The following is a 23,233-nucleotide window of genomic DNA, read 5'->3' on the forward strand; positions in this document are numbered from 1 at the left end:
AGCCAAACAGAGAGAGACACAAGAATTTCTAGAAGCATGGCATTCCAACTGGAACTCTATCATCAAACACATTGAGTTAGACCCCATCTACTACTCCCTCAAAAAAAAACAGGAAATGACATCATCCCAAAGTTACCTAAAAGCACAAATAGAAAACAGGAATCAAGTTATTGGCCTCAAGGCCCACTGGAGATGTTACGTAGTAGAGTGACAAAACGTCTGGAAATGAAGCTTGCAGCTCAGCGAGCAAACCTACATCCTGAATAGTCAGGTCTTTTCCCCAGGATGGGGAAGTCTAGAACTAGAGGGCATTGGTTTAGGGTGAGGGGGGGAAAGATATATAAAAGGGACCTAAGGGGTAACATTTTTCATGCAGAGAATGGTACGTGTATGGAATGAGCTGCCAGAGGAAGTGGTGGAGGCTGGTACAATTGCAACATTTAAGAGACATTTTGGATATGTGAATAGGTGGTGTTTGGAGGGATATGGGCCAAGTTGTGGAAAATGGGACTAGATCAGATTAGGATATCTGGTCAGCATGAAGTTTGACCAAAGGATCTGTTTCCATGCTGTACATCTGTAAGTTATTAAAAACATTTTCATTTGGAAAATTCAATAAACTGCATTTTTAATAGGGTTAATTCAGTCAATGTAATGTAGTTAAAAGGAGCATGTTTTCATGACCGTAGAAAATAAGTAGTCTGATCACAAAGTGTATTTTACTATGTGATGTGAGGATATAAAAATAAAATTTTAAAAGCCTTTTATCCTTTTTTTAGGTCTGCTCACTTTAGCACTCTGGCTATCAAACAGAACCCCATGTTGGCTGAGGCTTATTCAAACTTGGGAAATGTCTATAAAGAGCGTGGACAACTTCAGGAGGCTATTGAACATTATCGACATGCCCTTCGGCTCAAACCAGACTTTATTGACGGATACATCAACTTGGCAGCAGCACTGGTTGCAGCAGGAGACATGGAGGGTGCAGTGCAAGCCTATGTATCTGCCCTACAGTATAATCCTGTACGTAAAGAAGCAATTTTAGTCAGATTTTTAAACTTGAGTTTCTGGTATAAAGATTGTAGGTTATCTACTGTTGTTTCAGCTAACTGTAAACTTGAAGCTGCAGTTCCACTTTGGCTTCAGTTTTGTTTTCTGATTGCAATTTTGTTTTTTTATTAAATTTTCTTGTAGGGTACGTTTTTTTCATTTGTCTTGTAATGCCATTTTGCAGTGGGAAAGACTCCAGTTGGTGAATGTAGAATTGATAAACTTCCCTAGTCTGAACAGAGTATGCTATCTATAGTTTAGTTGCTGAATGGATCTTTCAGGGCTGATTGGGAAGAGTCCTGTTTGCTAGTCAGTTTGTTGATCTTGGATGGTGACAAGCAATGCTGAGAAGTTATTTTCTATGTGCACATAGTTAAAGCTCCTTGCAAATTGACAAAGGTTGAGTCCTTGATCAGCAGTTATTTATCATTTTGGATTTCTGTCAATTTGCATTTGACCCCATAAAGATTTCACTTGCATTCTTTCTGCTCTTGGTTCGTGGATCTGGAAATAAGTAAGGGTCGGTTCCAGGCATCTCTAGAGGAGCAGAAACAGCAAGGACCTTCAAGATGGGCATGGTCAGCTATACAATTTGCTGTAAATTGAATAGCCTCTGATCAAACAAATTTAAATTCTATATGGAACGGTGATTCTACTGTTTTGTATTATGGAACCTGTATAGCAATACTGATTCTCCAAACAATCTGTCAACCCATTTTCTGAAGATTTAGACCTGTGCTTGATTATCTGTTTGTCTGGAAGATGAAGAGACAGAAGCTAAACGTGATCTTTATAGTGTAGAGTTGGCTGAACTGCCTAATCTCACCAGGATAGACATTAACTTCGGCAGCAGATGCTAAAATGGGAGCAATACAGAGATGATTAGCATGGTCCCTGTGCAAGCTGCCATGGAAATTCATGATGTTCCACCTCCCTGACGCTTTTTGAATACCCAGTGACCAAGAGTGAGATCGGGCTTGCAGCTGCAGAGATGGAAACAAATGATAATCTATAGCCATGGATGATGCAGTTGCTCACAATAATGGCTCTGGTATGTGCAAGGCTGGTTCTGCTTGTGATGATGCCCCTTTGTGCTGTTTTCCCCTCTAGAGTTGATCACCCAAAACAGCAGGGTGTAATGGTTGGATTGGGACAAAAAGACAGCAATGTTGATTGAAGCCTGGAGGAAAGGGGGCATCCTGATGTTGAAATATCCTGTTGTGCATGGTATTGTAATCAACTGGGATGACATGAGAAAGATTTGGCATCATATGTTTTACAGTGAACTTTGTTCCTGAAGAACACCTGTCTTCACAGAAGACCCCTGAACCCCAAAGCCAACCAAGAAGAGATGACCAATGATTTTTAAAACTATCCATACCAGTGCCATGTTCCCTTCCAGGCAGTGCTGTTTCTGTATGCCTCTGGTAGAACCATTTGTATTGTGATGGACTTTCCATCACAAAGATCCCTGCCCTCTGTGATTCATTGTCTGGATTTGGCTGGTTGCGATCTGATTGACAACTACCCCATGAAGGTACTGACAGGCTACCCTTTATCACCACAACGGAGGGAGAAATTATCTGTCTGACCTAAAGAAGTTCTGCTTTGTTTCACTGAAGATGTCCACTACTGCTTCCTCCTCCCACTCTGGAGAAGAGGTAGGCAGGTAATTAATCATTTTAGATGCTCTAAATAGCTTTGGCCTTCCATTCATACAGTGGTGTTTTTATTTTGAAAAGATCTGTATTTGAAATACTAAGTGTAGCGGAAATAAGTGAAAAGAAGGTAAATGGGAGCAGTAGCTTTGCAAAACACACCACCTCGCACGAATGACGACTATACATTTGCATAATTAATTTTGAGACCGGCAGGCTTGCCAAAAGAATGGGTTTGAGGTAATAATGTATAATTGCAATCTCGAGTATGGGTTGGTATTTGAAAGCAATGCAAGGTTGCCTTTTGCTAACCTATTTTGAAATCTAGGTAGTCATTTCGTGCAGAATACCTGGCTACTTGTCGCCATTATAATAATAGATTTTTAAATGTGCGTTCATGCAACTTGGAGTTCAGTGGCAAAGCCAGGATTGGCTTTGAAGCAAATTCCAAATGTGCTTGAAAAGATGGTGCTGAGTTATGCCTTGAACTATTGCTGTCAGTCTGCAGCTATGCTATTAGCAAGGGAGTTTCAGGATTTTGATCCATGTAGTTCCAACTCTGGATAGTGCATGACTTTGAAGAAGCTTGCAGGTGTTGGTCATATGTCTGCTCCTCTTATCCTAGATAGGGGGTTTAGAATATACTGTCAGGAGGCTTGAGTTGTCGTAGTGCATCGTGTGTGTTGTATGCATACTGTTACGTAGGAAGAGGAATAAAATTTGGAAGTAAAAAATGGGATGCTAGTCAAGCTGGCTCCTTTGTCCCGATGGTATCATGCTGCTTCAGTGTTGCTGGAGCTGCTACTGTCCAAACAAGCAGAAAATGTTCTGTCATATCTGACTGACTTTGCTTGTAGCTGGTAGGCAGACTGGTCGTGCTCAGTTTCTAGTCACTCTGGACTTATGATGGATTGGGTGGAAAAAAGTGAAGTCTCTTCTGTTGGAGGAAGGTTCAATATCTGACTTGTGAATAGTTCTGAACATTCTGTAGTGGACAGTGGAAACTTAACACCTTGAGATGGAAAGAAGGTAATTGCAGTTGAAGATGTTTGGACCAAGGGCAGTACTCCTGCAGCAATGTAACAACTGAGTTGACTGGCTTCCAACAATCGCAAGCATTTAGTTGTGTGAGAAACTATAGTATAAATGTCTCATTTTAAGCTTTGGGTTAGAGACTTTGCTGAAAATCCTTTTATAGTTTAATATAGGCCTGATGGTGTTGTTTTCATAGCAATTTCCAACCATAAGGAGAACTTTTTTCAAACAATGCTGATAGCCCACAAGTGTAAGTTTGAATTTGCTGTCCTTGTTAAGGAAGAAATGGAAGACCAAAATATCCATGAACTTGTCAACTGTATTCTAAAGAAATATTCAAGGTATAGTAGGTATACCATGAGCTTGAAATACAATAATGAGTCAATTGGAATAGATGGCCCTTACGTTCAAAGTCCCCTCTAGGTAAAATCTACTTATGTAACTGAAATTTAGTAGAAAAGATATAGCATTATTATTTGAGTTCAGGATCAAGTCAGACAATAAGATTGAGCTTTTCTATTTCGTGAGCAAGAACAGTTATCCAAGCACTTTGCAGTGGAAGCGGATGACCAGGGAAGTGTGCAGTCTGAGTATTTTTAATGGTATTTGATCTTGCGTATTGTCAAAACTAGGTATGGCCTTGAAGTGGAGCATGTTTAAAAGCTGAGACACAATTTGATCAGGATGTACAGAGTAATCTAGCTCTGTTATTAAGTTAATAATTTTTAAAATAACTGCTAATAGAAGCTGTTCTGACTATTTTGAATCCTGCAACTAATGGCAGTGCTGCTTTGACTACTTGGATAGGACATAAATATGAGATTTCAGAATTGAAGTTGACAGAAGTTGTTTTGTTATCAATTTGGGCATTAGCATAATCCTGACATTTTGATTGAAGTCAAAATCTTACAGTGCCAGTAAAATAATTTTTCATTAGTTTTAAATGTTTATATACTATCATCATCTTTCCTGTTACAAAGTGAATTGTAAGCAGTGCCATCTGAGACATTAACTGTCACCTGAATCAAATTTCGTTTTGCTGTTTTTCACATATCTTTGGGTTTGTTCAGTTTCTTAATACTTAGCTGTGCAGACATGACAGCTCCAACCTTGTGGTAAGCCAGCTATGTGACAGCTGGTTTGTTGTTTTTTAGGGCTATAGTCTGAAAAATGATTTTTTGTTGAAGCGATGTCTGCAGACTGGAAACACTGAACAGCTTAATTTGCACTTTGAGATTGCTGCATATAGCTTAGGAAAAATGCACATAAAGTGAGATAGTTGGATTAAAATTTCAGCAGTAAACTGACTAGAGAATTTGGAGATGTAATTCATATCTCATTTTAAGTGAGATTCATAATTTAAATTTACAATCAAAACTCTTTTTCTGGTACATGAGTCAAATAAACTTATTACTCTTGTTTTAACAGGATTTGTATTGTGTTCGCAGTGACCTGGGGAACCTCCTTAAAGCCCTGGGTCGCTTAGAAGAAGCCAAGGTAAGTGGTGGTGGTAATTAATTCATACTGTGAAGAGAAACTCTCAGACAATCATGATAGCAATCTATCATCCTGATGAGTAGTTACTTTGAGTGGATAGTAACCATGGAAAATGATCGACTGTGTACCCCCTTGTCAGACATGGCTGGAGGAACCTGAGTGAACAAGTGTAGTAAGAAAATGAGGCTCCCATGGCTAAGTAAATAGACTTCCTGAAAAGGATTGGCTGAAATTGTATGAATTAGTACAGTCCTCCCTTTTTTTTTCTCTCTTTATCCCCCACCCCCCCACCCCCCCCTTAATTCTGTCTCTGTTACAGAGACATGTCAGCTACTTTCACCATCTGCACTCCTCACACAGACCGTCAACATTAATGGGAAGAAAGGTTGCATTTGTAATGGCTGCTATTACCATGTCAGATCCCAAATTTTGAGTTCTCAAACCTTCTGTTTCTGAATTGCTGGTTTTGTCTTGAGAAATGAACTGATGTACCAGATTTGCTCAGTTAATAAGGTGGCTTCTAGCAGCTGAATTTCTTTTTCATGTAGTTTAGTCCTGGCATTTAAGTGGTATTGATCACACATTAAAATGTAAATTTGAAACGATGTGTATGTGTATATATATATATGTGTACATGTTTACATATATATATACATATAAATACACCCTTTTGGAGAGTTAAAAGCCACCTTATGCAAAGCCACTGAGGGGCAATGAATGTGAGGAGAGGGGGACCTCATCCAGAGTCCCTCAACCTGACATTCTGAGTCCCGCGCGCTTGCAAAGTGGAGTGTCTGCGCAGCGTAGCTGTCCATTTGACTTTGTGTATGTGTGCTTATGGGGTAGAGTGAGAGGGCTTGGTGGGTGGATGTGGGGAGGTGGGGTTACAATGATCAATGGGGTAAATAGTGCCTCAGCCCACAGGCCGTTGAATGGAGAGCTAACTTTCAGCGCATTCCACTGCGGCTTCAATCTGTATTAAGTGAGACTGCGCTTGCTCCTCGATGCTGACTTCTTTATTTCAGCGGTGGAAGGCGATAGTTAGATGTTTCGTTCGATGAAGTATAAAATGAGATTTCATTTAAAGCTCTGATCGGTACATTTAAAAGGCAAAACCAGTAGATGTTTAGTGTAGCTAGTTTGTAAATACAACTTTTTTGTGATTTATATGGAGGCCCTTTCTTCCTTGAATTTGAGGCTGTCTGGTATGGAAAGGAGGTCTGAGAATAACAACCCTTGCTCCACCCTACCCTGTCCTGCACTCCCTTGCCCATCCCTTGCCGGTGTGTGTTTCCAATTTGGATAGGCAAAATCTAAACCTAAGTTTACAGTTTTTTTTTGGTTCGGTGAGTAGATGCCTTCACAGCAGACCACCGAATTTTTATTTTTTCTTTTGTTTTTGTTGTCGTTCTTGGTTTTTCTTTCCAAAGTGGGTGCCCCAAACATGTCATTGTCAGATGCAGTTGTACATTTCAGCACTTTGAATGCATGAATTGAAGCTAAACACATTAACTGCTTTGGAACATAAGCGTGAAACTGTCTGTTTTTTTTTTCTTTCAGAAGATTGCATTTTAGAACAAATCCAGGAATATGTTGTTGGACTCTTTACTAACTATTTTGTCTTTCTTATTTGTCTTTTTCGTTTTCATGATTGATATTATACATAGAAGGTTTCAGGCGGGTGAAAGCTCTCCCCTGTAGGTGCCTCGCTGACCGGAGGTCGAGGCCAGGATCTAGGGGTGACACCGTCTGCTCTTCCCATCATCGACTACCCTGAAAATGAGATGAAATAATGGTAACGGGTTTGTAGCACTGCCACAAACAATTTGCCTCCATGCCTGAGTTCTTCTGTCTCGTGGCTTCCAAAAAAGTGTCTAAATAAGTATTCATATTTACTACTTAAAAATGGGAAAAATAACTGTAATTGGGAAGAAAAATTGTTCAACTTGATGCGTGTTTTTAAAGTAGCCACTGTCTTAGAAAAAAAATATTTATATATTTAAAATTGGCAATAGCTCTACAAAGTACCAGTAAAGCTTCTAACTACTGATTTTGTTAATTTCTTTCCTCTTTGTTTGGTTTGCAGCAATCTGCTCTACTGATCATGCGCTGTGAGCCTGCAGTAACGCATAGGCTGCGCGGCGATGCGCATGCGAGCGCCTGCGTTATTCAGTAGATAGCTGGCTGCGCATCTACCTTTAGATAGTTCTGAGTGAAGTGTCCAGGTTGTCACTGGTGCTTGTTAATTCTGACTGGCGTCAAAAGAACAATATGTGCAGCATAGCCTTGTACAGCTGCTCAATCGTAATACTTTTAATTTTTCTAGTTCTTTGAACTCTAACTTTTTAATCTGTTTGATTGAACTAATGATTTTTAGTTTTGATATTTGGCTTCAATAGTGATTTATTTCTTCTTGGGTACAGTGAAATTGGCAATATGTGTTCAATTCACAGCCTGGATAATTTATCACTTGTATCTCTAGTGATTTCTTTGATGTGCCTGAGGTACAAAGTGCTGAGGACTATCAGTGGTATTTATTTCAGCTGGCTATCTACTTTGCAGTTTTGCATCTGCGCATGCGTGCGCTGTGCTGCGATTTTTGTTTTTTTTAAAAGAAAGAAATTTTTTCCAAACCTGCGCCTGCGAACTGCTGGTGACGCCGCTGCAACATGTTGCAGAGCCGTGCATGGCGCATTGGCAATAGCGCTTTGCGTTACAGGGACCTTTTATCCTCATCCAGCACTGTCATTTGAGGTTGTGCACTTTGCTCTTCAGTGTGTTTTCATAACTAGTGAAATATCCATTGATTTTAGAACCTTCGAAGGCAGTTTTTAAATGTGTAATCTGGAACATTCCATACCCTTTTGTATGCTCAATTACACTTCTGTAAAATCGATGCTGGTCACATAGCTAATAAAATCTGTAGTGGAAAAGGATATATCTTTAAAACCGCTGCAGAAACTCTTTCGATAAGTTAACAGGTTCTGCCGCAAACAAAACAAATGTAATCTTGTTTTAAGTAGTCTGATAATGGTAAAGGTGGAAAAAGGCAGAACTGTATTCTTGCACAAATTCATAACTGAAAAATGGCTAGCTGCAAGTGGGTTGAGGTTTTTGCGCATGCTCTCATGGGGCCAGCGAGCGAATTCAGCGCTAGCCTTTACTGCAGGTTCACTTTTGCCTGGTGTGAGAATGAGCACTAATAAAGTTTTCTTTTGCTTCCTTTCAATCTTTGTTACAAATCTCCCATCCCTTCTTCCTGGTTCCCTCTCTTGTTTCACTTGAACTAATTAAGGCTTGTTACCTGAAAGCGATTGAGACTCAGCCAAACTTCGCTGTTGCCTGGAGCAACCTTGGATGTGTGTTTAATGCCCAGGGAGAGATTTGGCTAGCTATCCACCACTTTGAAAAGGCAAGTGATCAACACTTTCCACACGACACTTGAATGTCCTCTCTAAGCAAAAATGTGATGATGTAACTTTTGGTTTTGATCACACAAGTGCAATAAGTGTTTATTTAATGGGATGTTTTGATCATCTGAGTATTTGATTTTTTTGCTGTTTAGCTTTTTCTGGAAATTTTGTGGTCTCCTGTCGCAATATCCAGCTGTCTTGGAGTGTTAGACTTTCTGAATTTCCAGAAGGCCATCTTGGATACGTGTTTTTGCCTGTCAAAATACTTCGAACTGTTTAATTTGCCTAATTAAAAATAAGGCCAATATTATTTTTGACCTACATTCACCTTGTTGACCAGCTGTGCCAATTCAGGATTCATTTTGATAAGCTACCTGTCTGCTGTTACTGTACATTTTGTTTAAGGCTGACCATCCTTCAGATACTTTCCAAATGAGAGAGAGTATCTGGTCTCTTCTCAGCGGTCAAATTATTGTGTGAGCTCATTGAATTGCACCATGCTATTCTGTTAGACCTGTATCTTGGAGGAATTTTATTTGAGAGTTTAAAATTTGGAAATTTGAGTAATACACTATTTTCTGTGCAATGATGGTGAAATTGCTAGTATATGGGTTCATCTTTACATCTACTGAAAATTGACATTTATTCATGCATCGGTCCTCTCGGGTCAGTAAGCTTTCGAGAATTGCGTTTGTGCTCTAAAGTAGCAAGTTTGTCATTTTAACATTGAAAGTTTCTGACCTAAATACTGCTGTTGCTAGAACAACTTTTGCAGCTCTCCACAATTTCATTTGGTATCCCAATAAATTAAACTATTCTCAAATTTAAGAAAGTAGGACGTTTTTTTTCATTGTGAATTATTACAAGGTATGGTTACTTTCATTAACTGACATTCTGGAATGTAATACTCAAGTTGACTTTTACAAAATGAAAGACAGATGAATAGAAATAAACTTTACAGTCAAACACCTTGCAAACTTAATTACATTCCACATTGCCAGTAACTGTCTCTGGATATGTACTGAAGTTAGTTGACCCTACATGGTGCTCCTTGCTAAAGATCTGAGGGCTGGGGTCAAAATTGGAGAATTGTCTCGCAGACGAGATTAACAACAGACTGACTTTGTTTGTTTGTGAGATTTAATTTGGTGACTACACAAATACCCCAGATGCCACCATTACCATCCCTTGGTATGTCCTGTCCCACCAGCACAGGTCAGTATGCAGTTGGGGGAGAGTTGCTCAAACCTTGTGATTACCACCCCCAGTTGTCAGCTGATGAATCAGGACTCCGCCATGTTGAACACCACTTGGAGAAAGCAGTGAGAGTAGAAGAGTGCAGAATGTATTCTGGGTGTGGGATGTCAATATTCATCATTTGAGTGGCTTGGCAGTACTACTACTAACGGAAGTTGTTGAGTCCTAAAGTGCAGTTTTAGACTGGTCTGAGGTAGGTGTTGAGGAAACCAACAAGAGGGAAAATATATTTCATCTGCCAGCTGCAGAGGCATCTGTTCATGACCATATTGTTGGTGGAGCTGCCAATGAGTCCTTGTGGCAACAAAGACCTGTTTTCACATTGAAGATGCCTGCATTTGTATTGTTTGACCTTACTAGGTTGCAAAATGGAATAGATTTTTATGCAAATTTAGCAACTCCAACATTGCCTACAAGATCTCCTGGAGGCCATCAGCCGTAGAAGAGTTTTACTCTAACAGAATCTACAACCACCTAGTGTGGAGTATGCTTTACTTCCAGTACTATAGAGGGTGCAGGAGAGCATGCTAAGAACAGTACCAGGCATACCTAAAATTGACTTGATGGAGCTGCAACACTTGATTACCTGTTGCCAATCAGCATAAGTAGCAAGTGATCGAACTAAGCGATTCCATATCTGAGATCTCAGTACTACAGTCTTGCCACATCTGGTAGTGAATGGTGATAGACCATTAACACCTCATTGGTGGAGGAGGATCTGCAAATACCCCATCCTCCGTGATAGAGTCCAGCACATCAGTGCAAAAGACAAGGGTGAAGCATTTCAAAATTTTTGTTTTTGGCCAAGAGTACTGACTAGATCATTGGCCCCAACATTTCAAACTCTGTCTGTAGTTTGATTCATTCCAGATGATATCAAGAAATGGTTGGAATCACTGGAAACTGCAAAGCTTATGTGTCGTGAACATATTCCAGCAATACTATTGATGATTTGTGCTTCAGAACCTACTGCACCCCTAACCAAGTTGTTCCTATACAGCTATGATACTGGCATTTATCTAGCAACGTAGTAAATTGTTCAGTTACTATTGTAGACAATAAAAGCAGGACAAATCCAATCCGTCCAGTTACTAATCTATCAGTCTACTCTTGATCATCAATAAAATAATGGAGCGGGCCATCAGTTACACTATCAATCCTGGCAATAACCTCCTCACTGACTAACAGTTTGGGTTCTCCCCAGGATTTTTCCACTCTTGACATTCATTACAGACTTTGTTCAAACCTATTGACAAAAGACCTAAGCTGCACAACTACGTGTGAATGAAGTTTGAGGTGAGAATGACTGCCCTTGATATTAAAACCTAATTTGCTCTGGTATAGCATTGAGTTGTTGGCTTGGACGAGTTGGACTGAAGGGTCTGTTTCTGTGCTGTGTATCTCTATGCATTTCTCCAAGTTGCCCCTGTAAAACTGGAGTGAATGGGAATAGAGTGGAAAGCTGCCTTCAAATTGCAGTTGGAGCCAGCACAAAGGAAGGTGAATGTGATTATTTCAGGATAGTCATTTCAGCTGCATTCCTTCAGTTCTTTTAGGATAGTGTCTTAGACCCAACTGTCTTCAGCAGCTTCATCAATGACATTCCCTCCCTCCATATGGTCAGAATTGGGGGTGTTCACTGTTAGTGTCAGACCCATTCCTGATTCCTCAGTTACTATGCCTGCCTGATTTGAGAGTATGAGAACGTATTGATATTGGTGTCATCTGATGCCTGACTATTTTAAGCTTCAGTTGTCCCTCACTCGGCTGATGGCAAATGGTACCATTTATTGCTACCATATGTTGTCTACTCAAACTGAAGTTAAAGTTCACATCTTATTTTATATAGGGAATGCAGTCACACAGGACTCTCTCTGTAAGATGCTTTTCCCCCTAGAAGCTTTCAGTTGCACGTCAGCCACTGTGGGCTTCTCCTTTGCATATCGTCGGTGGCAGAGACTTTGGGCATTTTGCTCCTATATTTTGGAGTTCTTTCTCTAACCTGTGTCTGCCTCCTTTTCAAACAAAAATCTCTTCAGTTTTTGTTTTTGACCATTTCTAATCTCCTTTCCAGGTCAGTGTTTGTGTTCTTTGTGCATGTCTGTGAATAACTTCTTTAATGGTTTAAAAAAATTTGCTCAAATGCTTCTTTTTGTTCTTCCTTTCCATCTTATTATTTCTGCCATTGAAATTGATTGTAAATTCTATTTTTACCTCAACAAACTAACACAGCATAGATAAGGGAATGTTTGTGAGGTTCCGTACAATACTTGAATGATGCTTATTATTATAGTAAAATATAGTTACTATTAAAAGCAACACCCATTACAACAATCAAGCTCTGATCTATTTAGTGTCATCACCAAGGATGTTTTGATTATAAGAGGGTAACTAAGGTTTGGTGCATCTTGCCTGGATGGAAGGTATGAGCCATGCTTTTGTTTGAGCTGTTTGTAGTAACTTTGTTATACTCAATAAATGTTAGGGATGATTTTAAATTATTAATTGTGAAAACCCAAACATCCAGAGTCTGTAGTTTAAAACTGAAGACCCTGGATCTTTTCATTAAAACAAAACTTATTTGTATGAACTGAAGTTCCATTATTGAGCAATGTCATAGTCTTGTAACGTTTCTGATGTCTTGGCTCAATCCAATGTGTATTTGAATTCAGTTTGGTTTTCACATTTTGTCTTGGCTTGACAAAATATTCAAATGTCTCTTTTTTTTCAGATAAGTTAAAGAGCAACATCTTTTATTCTTTGAGTTTTATGATAGTTTATAATTGAATTCTAGGCTGTTACCTTGGATCCCAATTTCTTAGATGCGTACATCAACTTGGGAAATGTTCTGAAGGAAGCTCGCATTTTTGACAGGTGAGCAAAAGTAGTATTAAGTTTAAATCTTTAAACCCAAAGTTTTTGGTAGCCTACCAATATAGATTGCTAAGTGAATATTTGCTTTAAGTAAAATAAAAGCTTCCATAGTTCTCAAGAGCTGCTCTCGAATGAGAGAGACAGTTGACTAATGGGGAGTTTAATTTGAGGGCCAACGTGCCTTGCATGTGATTGGAAAAAGTGGAACCTTTAGTGGTTACCTCAGCCAGTGTGCAGGAATTTGTAACTGCGCTTTTGACATGACTCTGCATTACAAATCTGATGTCCAGCCAACTGAGCTAGCCCAAGTCCCTACAAAGCTTACATTGTTGAGTTTTGAAACTGCTCCCAGTTCTCTCCTCTTCAATCCTTTTGTTCACTGAAGAGTACATTACATCATTGTCTCAATGTTGAATGCCATCAAGGATTCACATTTTTGGAACATTGGAATCTCTTCTGGAGGAGGGATGATCTGTAAGAAGGATGCATGGCACCTGAATTGGTAGGGGGCTAATATCCTGACACATTTGCTCATGCTACTTGGGAGGCTTTAAACTAGTTGAGGAGCGATGGAGGGCAGAGAGATTGAATCTCAGTGATTAGCTCTGCTGCTTCAGTGCCAGGGACATGGCTTTGAATCCACGCGAGGGTAACTGTCTGTGTGTGTAGTTTACACAATTTCCCTGTGTGGGTTTCCTCTGGATGCTCCAGTTTCCTCCCACAGCTCAAAGATGAGCAGGTTAGGTGGATTGGCTAAACTAAATTGCCCAGAAGGTGGTTTTGGGAAATTCAGGGTGATGGATGGTTCTGGGTGGGATGCCCTCCAGGGTTCTGTGTGGACTCAGTGGTCTGAATGGACTACACTATAGGGCTTCTTAATTTTAAAAAAACTTTCTAATGTTGACTGGCTAGTTAGTAGGCACAGCTGCAGGTATACAGTCAGCACTCGTGGAGAATGTTGGGCATGTACAGTCTTAGTTTGATCTTGGGCACAATTGCTCTTTGTGATATTTCTATTCTGATAACCCCCTAACCAGTGATAGCTGCTGTACTAATATTACATTTACGTGGATTTCTATATCGTGTCACAATTTGCCCTCTATCAATACAATGTCAATATTAGTAAGGGTTTTTTTTAAGAACTGCTACATATTAATAGTGAAGTCCTCTTTTTTTTTAAAAAAATGAAGACAATTAATTACATATTATCTCTGAACTTGGTGTTTCAGTGCCTTTATACCAACTGGTAATAGTAATATTTCGGCAGTCTGTTCTAAAACTTAAATCAATTATTCATGAAATGAGTGGCAATATAGTAATTGTACAAATCATGTTGCGTCCCCTTCCTCCTCCCTTCAGTACCTATTTAAACTTGTTTCAGCCATGTTTAACCTTTGCTTTGCTAGTCATATCTTGAATGGCTGACTAATTTGTCTTGGGTATGTTTGCATTGCTTGCTGGTTAATTTAGCTTTGTCCTACCCTCAAAAAAAAATTAGTTTTGCATCCATTAAATTCTATTGTATAGTGTCAGCAGTGGAGTCAGTGTACTAGTATTAGGCCACAGGTGCAGTTTTGAACTACTTCTATTACACAGAAGCAGCCCTAGGATGAGGGTACCAGGTCTGATGGCGTTTATGTTTGTGATACTCAACTTCTAATCTAAAGGCATAGACTACTTAGACCTTAAAACATTAGGAGCAGAAATTAAGTAATTTGGCCCATCGAGTCTGCTTGCCATTCAATCAGCTTTCTCCCCATAACCTTTGATCCCCTTGGAGCTTAAGAATTTATCTATCTTGGTTTTAAGCATACACAATGACCTGGCCTCCACAGCCTTCTGTGGAAATAATTCCACAGATTCAGCACACTCTGGCTGAATAAGTTTCTCCTTATCTCCTTACTGTAAGGCTGAGAGTCATATCCTCATCTTTCCTGCAAATGAAACATCTTCCCAATGTCTACTTTGTCCAGGCCGTTTTTAATACTATGGAAGCTTTAATCAGTTTCCACTCCTTCTAAACTCCATCGAATATAGTCCTAGACTCCTCAAACATTACTCATGTTAAGCTTTTCATTCCTGGGATTATTCTTATGAACCTCCTCTGGATCTGCTGGAGGACAAATAATATTTTTCCCAATACTTCAGATTAGTTCAGATCCTCTCAGACATTTGGGCATTTTTAAATTCAGTTGATTAAAGAAATTTGCAATGACCATTAAACTACCAAATTAACTTAGCTAATGCTCTTTCCAGAAAGGAAATTTGTTCCCCCTTAACTGGTCTGGACTGTATTTGACTTCAGATCCAGAGCAATGTGATTGGCTTCCCTCTGAAAATGGCTGGCAAACCATACATATATTCGAGGAGGTGTCTTGCCATTACTCCCATCAGAAAATGCTGGCATTTCCAGCAATGCCAATATCACATTAATGAAAATTCAAGTAGCTCAGTTATCTCATATGAATACCATTTTGTTCTCTTAACTACCCTCATTGCCATATTTCTAAACCCCTTTAATCGATAAATAGCAATAAGAGAAAAGAAAAAACTGGGAAAGAGGAGGAGGCGGCACACAAGCAAGGAAAAAGTTGGGGGCAGCATGGTTAGCACTACTGCCTTAGAGCACCAGGGACCTGGATTAATTCCACCCAGGGATAGAAAATTCCAAAGATTCATCTAAACCTTCTGGTTTAAAGAAGTTCATCCGTCTTAAATGGCCTGCCCTTTTCCTGAGATTATGCTCTTTAGTTTCTAGAATCGTTCACTAAGGGAAACATCCTATCCTGTCATACCTACACTGTATCAATTTTGTAAGTTGCAACAAGGCCACCCCCTCAATTTTCAAAACACCAGTGAGTACAGACTAAATGTTTTCTTAGTCATAGCGAAGTACAGCACGGAAACTGAACCTTTGGTCCAACTTGTCTGTGCTGAGCAGATAACCTAACTTAATCTAGTCACATTTGCCAGCACTTGGCCCATATTCCCCTCAACCCTTCCTATTCATTTACCAATTCGGATGCCTTTTTTAAATGCTGCAATTGTACCAGCCTCCACCACTTCCTGTGCCAGCTTATTCCATGCACACACCACCCTCTGCGTGAAAAAGTTGCCCTTTAGGTCCTTTTTTTTTAAACATCTTTCCCCTCTCTCCCTAATCCTAATGCCCTTTAGTTCTGGACTTTCCCCACCCCAGGGAGAAGACCTTGTCTATTTATCCTATCCATGCCCCTCATGTTCTTACAAACCTGTCAGGTCACATCCTTGCCTCCTCCGGTCCAGCAAAAATATCCTTAGCTGGATGAGGGCTCCCAAATCCCTTTTCCATAGCTTTTGCAGACATACTCCATTTAAATAATATTGATCTTCTCTATTCTTGCCAAAGTGCATAATCTCACATTTTACACTCATTTCAATTCCATCTGCCACAATTTAGTCCACTCACTTAATCTGTTTCTATCTCTCATCAGACTCTCTCATCCTTATTACTTGCTTTTGCAACTATTTTTGTCATCTGCAAACTTGGCTACAGTGCATTCACTTTTCTCATCCAAGTCATTGCAATGTTGAAAATAATCATGGCCCCAAGACTGATCACTGTGGCACTGCACAGGTTGTCATCCTGAAATGTCAAGATGTCAGTACTTCTGCATACAATTATCCTTGAATGCCAACCAAAAAAGTCTTTAACCTTACTAACATGCATTTACACCAAGCAGTGTGTAGTGACTTGTCAAAAGACACCTAGATCCCTTGGCCACTGCACTTCCCAATTGTTTGAGAGATCGTCTGCCTATAGTACTTCGCACATGTACTGAATTTCGAATGTAGGTTTGCTCACTGAGTTCGAAGGTTTTTTCCGGCTGGGACAGCACTTTCACCCTAGGCCAAGCCAGACAGACATGCATGAGAATTTTTAATAGCATGGCATTTCAACTGGAACTCTATCCACAAAGACATTGAATTGGATTCCATTTACCACCCCCTGAGAAAAAGAACCAGAAATGATGTCACCACTGGAAATGACATCATCAACCCAAGGAAACCTAAACACATAAATAAAAAGCGGGCCATACCACCAGTGCTTCATCTGGAGGCTCACTGGTGTTACCTAGTATGGTGACAAAATGTCTGAAAATGGACCTTCCAGCTCAGCGAGCAAACCTACATCCAGAACCTCAACGTAAGCTACAAAACTTCTCAAAACATGCTGTACTAAATTCAATCTGTCTTGTTCTAGCCCATTCATTTAGCTTATCCAGATTCTTTGAAGCTTCATTTTTCCTTGCAGCTTATGTTCTCACCTATTTCACTGTAATCAGCAAATTTGGAAGCGTTAATGTTTTGTCCCCATGTATAGTTCACGTAGTTTGATTGTGAGCAGACCTGGATCTAGCAGTGATCCTTACAGAATCTCACTAGAAATGGCCCTTTCATCCTGAAAATGATCTGTTTCTTCCTACTTTCCACTTTTGATTTATTAACCAGGTCTGTGCCCAATCTGATATTCCTCCCAATCCTTTTTGCACTGATTCTATTCTATATGTGAGATATCATGAAAATTCAAATACATGACATCCACTGGCTCTTTATAACAGTAGTCTCCTTTGAAAAAAAAACTTTAAAAGTTGATGTGATTTATTATTGTCACATGTACTGAAGTACAGTTAAAAGGTTTTCTGTTTTGTCTGCAGTACATGCAGTTGAAACCTACAAAGATCACTGTTTGAACAGAGTGAGGAATGTGAAGTTACAGCTGCAAAGAATGTGATCTGTGGTCAAGTGATAGTTTGATTTGGTATTTTTTAGGTGACTTGGGGAGTGATTTCAGCTGCTGAAGCATTCAGTGAATGCTTGGGAATTCACCAGAAAGAAACAGCTTGCAGCTATGGCATCCTAAGAAACTTTAGGTTGGAGATGGTAGTAAATTGTCATTGGGGCTAGATTTATAAGGGTACTGCTGAGATAAAGGGTTCAAACACACATTACCTCTACCTCTATTTTAATTTGATCATGGGCATTGCATTTATTGCACATTTCCAGCTGACTCGTGGGCAATTTGGAATCACCCACGTTTAGAGTCAAGTGTAAAGGAATCAGTCTCCGAGGACCAGAGCACTGCTCTCCGATTAGAGATAGGTTCAATCTGATGGTCACCACGTCTCAGCCAAGAGGTGAGGTTAGGACCTTCATGGTGACCTCAGCTGATATCAGAATTGAGCTTGTGCTATTGACGTCATTTTGGATTGCAAATTGGCCATCGAACCAACTGAGCTAACCAACACCCTTCATGTAGGCCAGACCGGACAAGGATAGCAGATTTCTTGCCCTAAAGGGCATTGAACCAGATGGGTTATTTTTGCAAGTACTGATGCTGCTACCATTAGGCTAGATGAAATTTATGAACCTCAAATTTTTCCATCTGCTCTGGCGGGGTTGAAACTTGTTCCTCAAAGCATTAGCCTGGGGTTCAGAACCCACTGACATTGACGTTCTGTTGCTTTGTGGTTAATGCTGAAGTCTTTAGAACCTTCTCATCTGGTACAATTGTTTTGTTTAATTAACATTTCATTCTTTGTTAGGCCATTAAATCTCCAACATGCACACACAATTGCTCATTTTCAAGTTAAACAGTTTGTTCATCATGAGCCTAATCTCTCTCAATTTTATGATTCACCTGGAGTAGTTGAACACTGCAGTCCTGAACTCAAATGTCTTCACATCTTATCTGGATCATTGTTTAAGAGCAGTGATGCCAACTCCCAATTCATAAGGGCTGACATGCTAGTGAACAGCATCCAAATAAATCTGATGTATAACTTTTTAACCAATATCTGATTCTTATCCAACTGATCAAAAGCATAAATGCAAAAAGTATGGACACTGATTTGGCCTTAACTGGAGTTTTGTGTCTTGTTCTGAGCACATTATTTGGATGTGAGCATAAGAGGTACAGTTAGTAACTTAGCAGATGATCCCAAAATTGGAGGTGTTCTGGACAGTGAAGAAGGTTACCTTAGATTATAATGGGATCTTGATCAGATGGGCCAATGGGCTGAGAAGTGGCAGATGGAGTTTAATTCAGATAAATGCAAGGTGCTGCATTTTGGGAAAGCTAATCTTAGCAGGACTTATACGCTTAAGGTCCTAAGGAGTATTTCTGAACAAAGAGACCTTGGAGTGCAGGTTCATAACTCCTTGATAGTGAAGAAGGCGTTTGGTATGCTTTCCTCTATTGGTCAGAGTATTGAGTACAGGAGTTGGGAGGTCATGTTGCAGCTGTACAGGACATTGGTTAGGCCACTATTGGAATATTGCGTGCAATTCTGTTGTCCTGATCGGAAAGATGTTGTGAAACTTGAAAGGGTTCAGAAAAGATTTACAAGGAAGTTGCCAGGGTTGGAGGATTTGAGCTACAGGGAGAAGTTGAATAGGCTGGGGCTCTTTTCCCTGGAGTGTCTGAGGCTGAGGGGTGACCTTAGAGGTTTATAAAATTGAGGGGCATGGATAGGATAAGTAGATAAAGTCTTTTCTCTGGAGTTGGGGAGTCCAGAACTGGAGGATATAGGTTTAGGGTGACCGGGGAAAGATATAAAAGAGATCAACAGGGCAGCTTTTTTACGCAGAGGGTAGTACATGTATGGAATGAGCTACCAGAGGAAGTGGTGGAGGCTAGTACAATTGCAACATTTGAAAGGCATCTGGGTGGGTATATGAATAGGAAGGGTTTGGAGGAATATGGGCTGGGTGCTGGCAGGTGGGACTAGATTGGATTGGGATACCTGGCTGGCATGGACAAGTTGGACAGAAGGGTCTGTTTCTATGCTGTACATCTGGTTCCATGACCCCACATTAGCAAGGATTTGAAGCCTATTGAGTTGATTATAGCAAAGTTTCTTGAATTGTTCCAGGAATAATGAACTTCAGTTATGTGGATTGGAGGAACCTAGAATTTTTTTTTTAAATTGTAAAGAAATAGTGGCATGGTGATTAGGTAGACATGATCACGATTCTTAGAGCGGTGGACATGGAGAGAAATTATTTCTGTTGGTGGATGGGTTTGAAAGCAGGCTGTGCAAGTTTAAAGGTAATTGTGAAAGAAGTGATGGTTACAGGGCAAAGCAATTGTTCCTTTTTAGAGAAACATCCAATGTGCTTCCCTACAGAGAAAGATGTGTGTGGCAAATAGAGAAAATTGTAAAATGGAGGCTTAAAAAAAACTCTTGGTATTGAATGGGTCAGATATATGAAAGGTTTAATTTTTTTATACCTTAATTTTGTTATTAATGCATTGTTCATTATTTTTATCGAATGTGATTATTATCAGACAAATCATATGCACCCTCCCCACCCCTGTGGTTAATGTTATCAGAATTGTTTTTGTTATAAACTAGATTGACTGACTTTTTTCTATTGCTTATGTAATGTAATGTAATGTGTTTGTATTTCCCAAGGGCTGTGGCAGCATACCTGCGAGCATTAAGTCTGAGTCCTAATCATGCAGTTGTTCATGGAAACCTGGCTTGTGTCTATTATGAACAAGGGTTAATTGATCTGGCTATAGACACATATAGAAGAGCCATTGAACTGCAGCCTCACTTTCCAGATGCCTACTGCAACCTGGCTAATGCACTAAAGGAGAAGGGAAATGTAAGAACTTGAAATTGGTAATGTTACAGGCTATGTATTGTATGCAAATTATTCTAACAACTCTGCATTTGTCAGTTAAGTGGACAGCGTCCTTTTGGACAAGGATGACTGCTGTCACTTGTTATACTTGTTGAGAAAAGTAAATTTATGAAGCCTGACAGATGAATGAGTAGATGGGATGCATTAGGAAATAACTGTTTTAGTCCATAGAAACCATTTTCCATTTCATGTGATGGAAAGTGTAAGTACAAGTTTTACTATTTTTTTGCTTTCTTTCTTTCCCTGGTAGGTTGCTGAAGCAGAGGAATGCTACAATACAGCACTTCGTCTCTGTCCCACACACGCAGACTCTCTCAACAACTTGGCTAATATCAAAAGGGAGCAAGGGAACATTGAAGAGGCTGTGCGACTGTATCGGAAAGCTCTTGAGGTGAGATGATGGAGGAAGAACCTTGGTAATTGGTGGATTTGAAACTGGTTAAAAGCTGTATTTTGATTTGCTTTTGTCAAAGTTGCTATGAAATTTTGGAAGCTAACCTGGTTGGAGATCACACCACTAACTTCAGAATTTTGAATTTAAGTATATTAAAGGAAAATTTTCTTTTTTAAAAAAAAATACCTTTTGGGAATTGGGGACCTGGTGTAGTACTACTCTAAAAGTTGCCAAAATGATGCTGGTTTTAAAAAAATCTAATAAAAGGGCAGATGCAATCTAGGGGTTTAGATTACTGTAATTTTGAAAGGGTGGAGATGAGCCACTTCTATGATGTATCAAATGTAGGAATTGTTTACCTGTGAAGTCAGTGTGTCAACAGGCATTTGTCAGCGAGTGTTATGAAGTTGTGGGTGTACTGTACCATCTAAGAGAGTTAAAAGCTAATAGAACTACCTGACAGCGCCAAGTGTTCTGAAAAAGATACATTGTAACATGTAGTCCAGCTAGGATAGCTGGTTGCCTGGAGACAAAAATTTGAATTCGGCCAATCAGTTTAAATTGTACCCCCCAAAAAATAACACGTTCTAATCCTGTTTGAATTTAGTATATTGACACAGTCCTATGCTTTGGGCATGTAAGACTGGGAAAAATTGAATCTTGGGGGAGAACTCGAGGCATCTGCTTAAAGAAGGAGTTTGCACCAAGAAAAACATCAATACAAACCTGGAGAGCAACTCTACAGAGGAAGATAAAGAAAAGATACGACCACTAGCTGGTTTTGAAATTTTTCAGTAAATCTTAATTGGGGGTTTTATCGGACTAGTATTATCAAAGGGAAAGTAAAAGAGAGGCATATGGAAGTTGTAAATAGTTTTTTTTCTGTTATACTTTAAGAAATTTGTTAATTTTTACTTTGAATCGTCTTGGCCTCTCCAGATTTTCACTGCTGCACGGGATAAATCTTTTCTGTGTTGTTAGTTTAAATTAAGCAAGGACTTTACTCCATGTAGTAACAGTGACACCATAACTAAACTTGACTATTGTCAAGAGGATGACATGGTGGCTCATGGTTAGCACTGCTGCCTTACAGCTCCAGGGACCTGGGTTTGAGTCCAGCCTCTGTGTGTCTGTCTTGGTCCCACAGTCCAAAGATGTGAATGTGAGGTGGATTGCCCATAGTGTCCAGGGATTTGCAGGTTAGGTGAGTTGACCCTGGGTAAATGGAGGGTTACAAGGATTTGGAGGCTGGGTTTTGTAGGATGCTGTTCAAGGGTTAGTGTGGACTTCATGGGCCAAATGGCCTGTTTCCATATACAATATTCACAGAATCCAATATAATATCCCTTTTGAGCCTTTCCCAGCAGGAATAACTTGTTTTGGATTCAAACCTTTCTCAATGTGGAGAACTGGGATAAATTTTGGCAATACATGTAGAGTTCTGATAGAGAACCAAATTCACAAAATGGATAGCACTGCTGGAATTTTCTTTCTGATGTGACTGACCATGTGCTGCCATCAACTATTGATGATGGGTTGAGGAAAATAATTTCTCTATGAAATCTCATCAAAGGGCCACACATTTTTCCTTTTTGAATTATAAACAAATGGAAATTGGACTCTTGCTAATAGCATGTGTTTGAAATTATAGAATGTTGAGCAGCATTAGAGTAAAATAATCATTAACTTTTTTTGATGCTGTAGGTGTTTCCAGAATTTGCAGCTGCCCATTCGAACTTGGCTAGTGTGCTGCAACAGCAGGGAAAATTGCAGGACGCATTAATGCATTATAAGGAAGCTATTCGGTAACTGCCCACTTGCATGATCTATTTAATGTATTCAACATTTCTCTTCTTTTGCTCCTATTCAAGTGGTAGAAATTCTGAGCATTTTATTTTGCGGTTTGCCATTGGTTCTTCATTTTTTATAAAATGTTGAGTAGTTGCAATGTATAGCTAAACTTTCATCCAAAATGTGTAGTATCTAGTAGTATAAGAAATAGAAGGCTTGAAGTACAAAAAAATGCAGTGATACATGGGACAGTTCTCTAAGATTAATACACTGTGCAGGCAGTAGTTGTCTTAAATTTTTAAGTCTGAAAATCATTAAGATGTTTTTTTTTGGATTGAACCTGAAAGTATTAGATTTTATATAGCATCTTTTTAGCATAATGAAATGATATCTTGCAAGTGCATAATAATGAAGTATGACAAGTTACAACATGACTTATTAGATCAGGTGACCAAAAGTTTGGTCACAGGTACGTCTTAAAAGAAGGAAACCCAGGTGAACAGGTCAAAGGAGAGTATTCTAGGACTTGACAATTGACGGAATATCCAGTAAGGTGGAGTAGTCATAATGGG

At 39.5% G+C, this 23,233-nt stretch overlaps 1 protein-coding gene and 1 non-coding gene across 4 annotated transcripts in view; both read left to right on the forward strand.

Annotated features, from left to right (window-relative positions):
• The window catches only part of LOC140495901 (UDP-N-acetylglucosamine--peptide N-acetylglucosaminyltransferase 110 kDa subunit), an 83,554-nt gene that overhangs the window by 15,706 nt on the left and 44,615 nt on the right, over positions 1 to 23,233 (forward strand). For 2 of the 3 annotated variants that reach the window (XM_072595169.1, XM_072595170.1), the window contains exons 3-9: positions 780 to 1,023; positions 5,172 to 5,240; positions 8,536 to 8,652; positions 12,705 to 12,784; positions 20,242 to 20,437; positions 20,727 to 20,867; positions 22,575 to 22,675. In XM_072595169.1, coding sequence (XP_072451270.1) covers positions 780 to 1,023; positions 5,172 to 5,240; positions 8,536 to 8,652; positions 12,705 to 12,784; positions 20,242 to 20,437; positions 20,727 to 20,867; positions 22,575 to 22,675 — 948 coding nt within the window. The other variant, XM_072595171.1, reaches the window with a different exon arrangement.
• On the forward strand, positions 1,887 to 1,988 carry LOC140496129 (U6 spliceosomal RNA). Its single transcript, XR_011964174.1, has one exon. It is a non-coding gene; the product is annotated as a U6 spliceosomal RNA (small nuclear RNA).

The sequence above is a fragment of the Chiloscyllium punctatum genome, chromosome 25 (assembly GCF_047496795.1).
Source record: "Chiloscyllium punctatum isolate Juve2018m chromosome 25, sChiPun1.3, whole genome shotgun sequence".
Classification (NCBI taxonomy): Eukaryota; Metazoa; Chordata; class Chondrichthyes; order Orectolobiformes; family Hemiscylliidae; genus Chiloscyllium; species Chiloscyllium punctatum.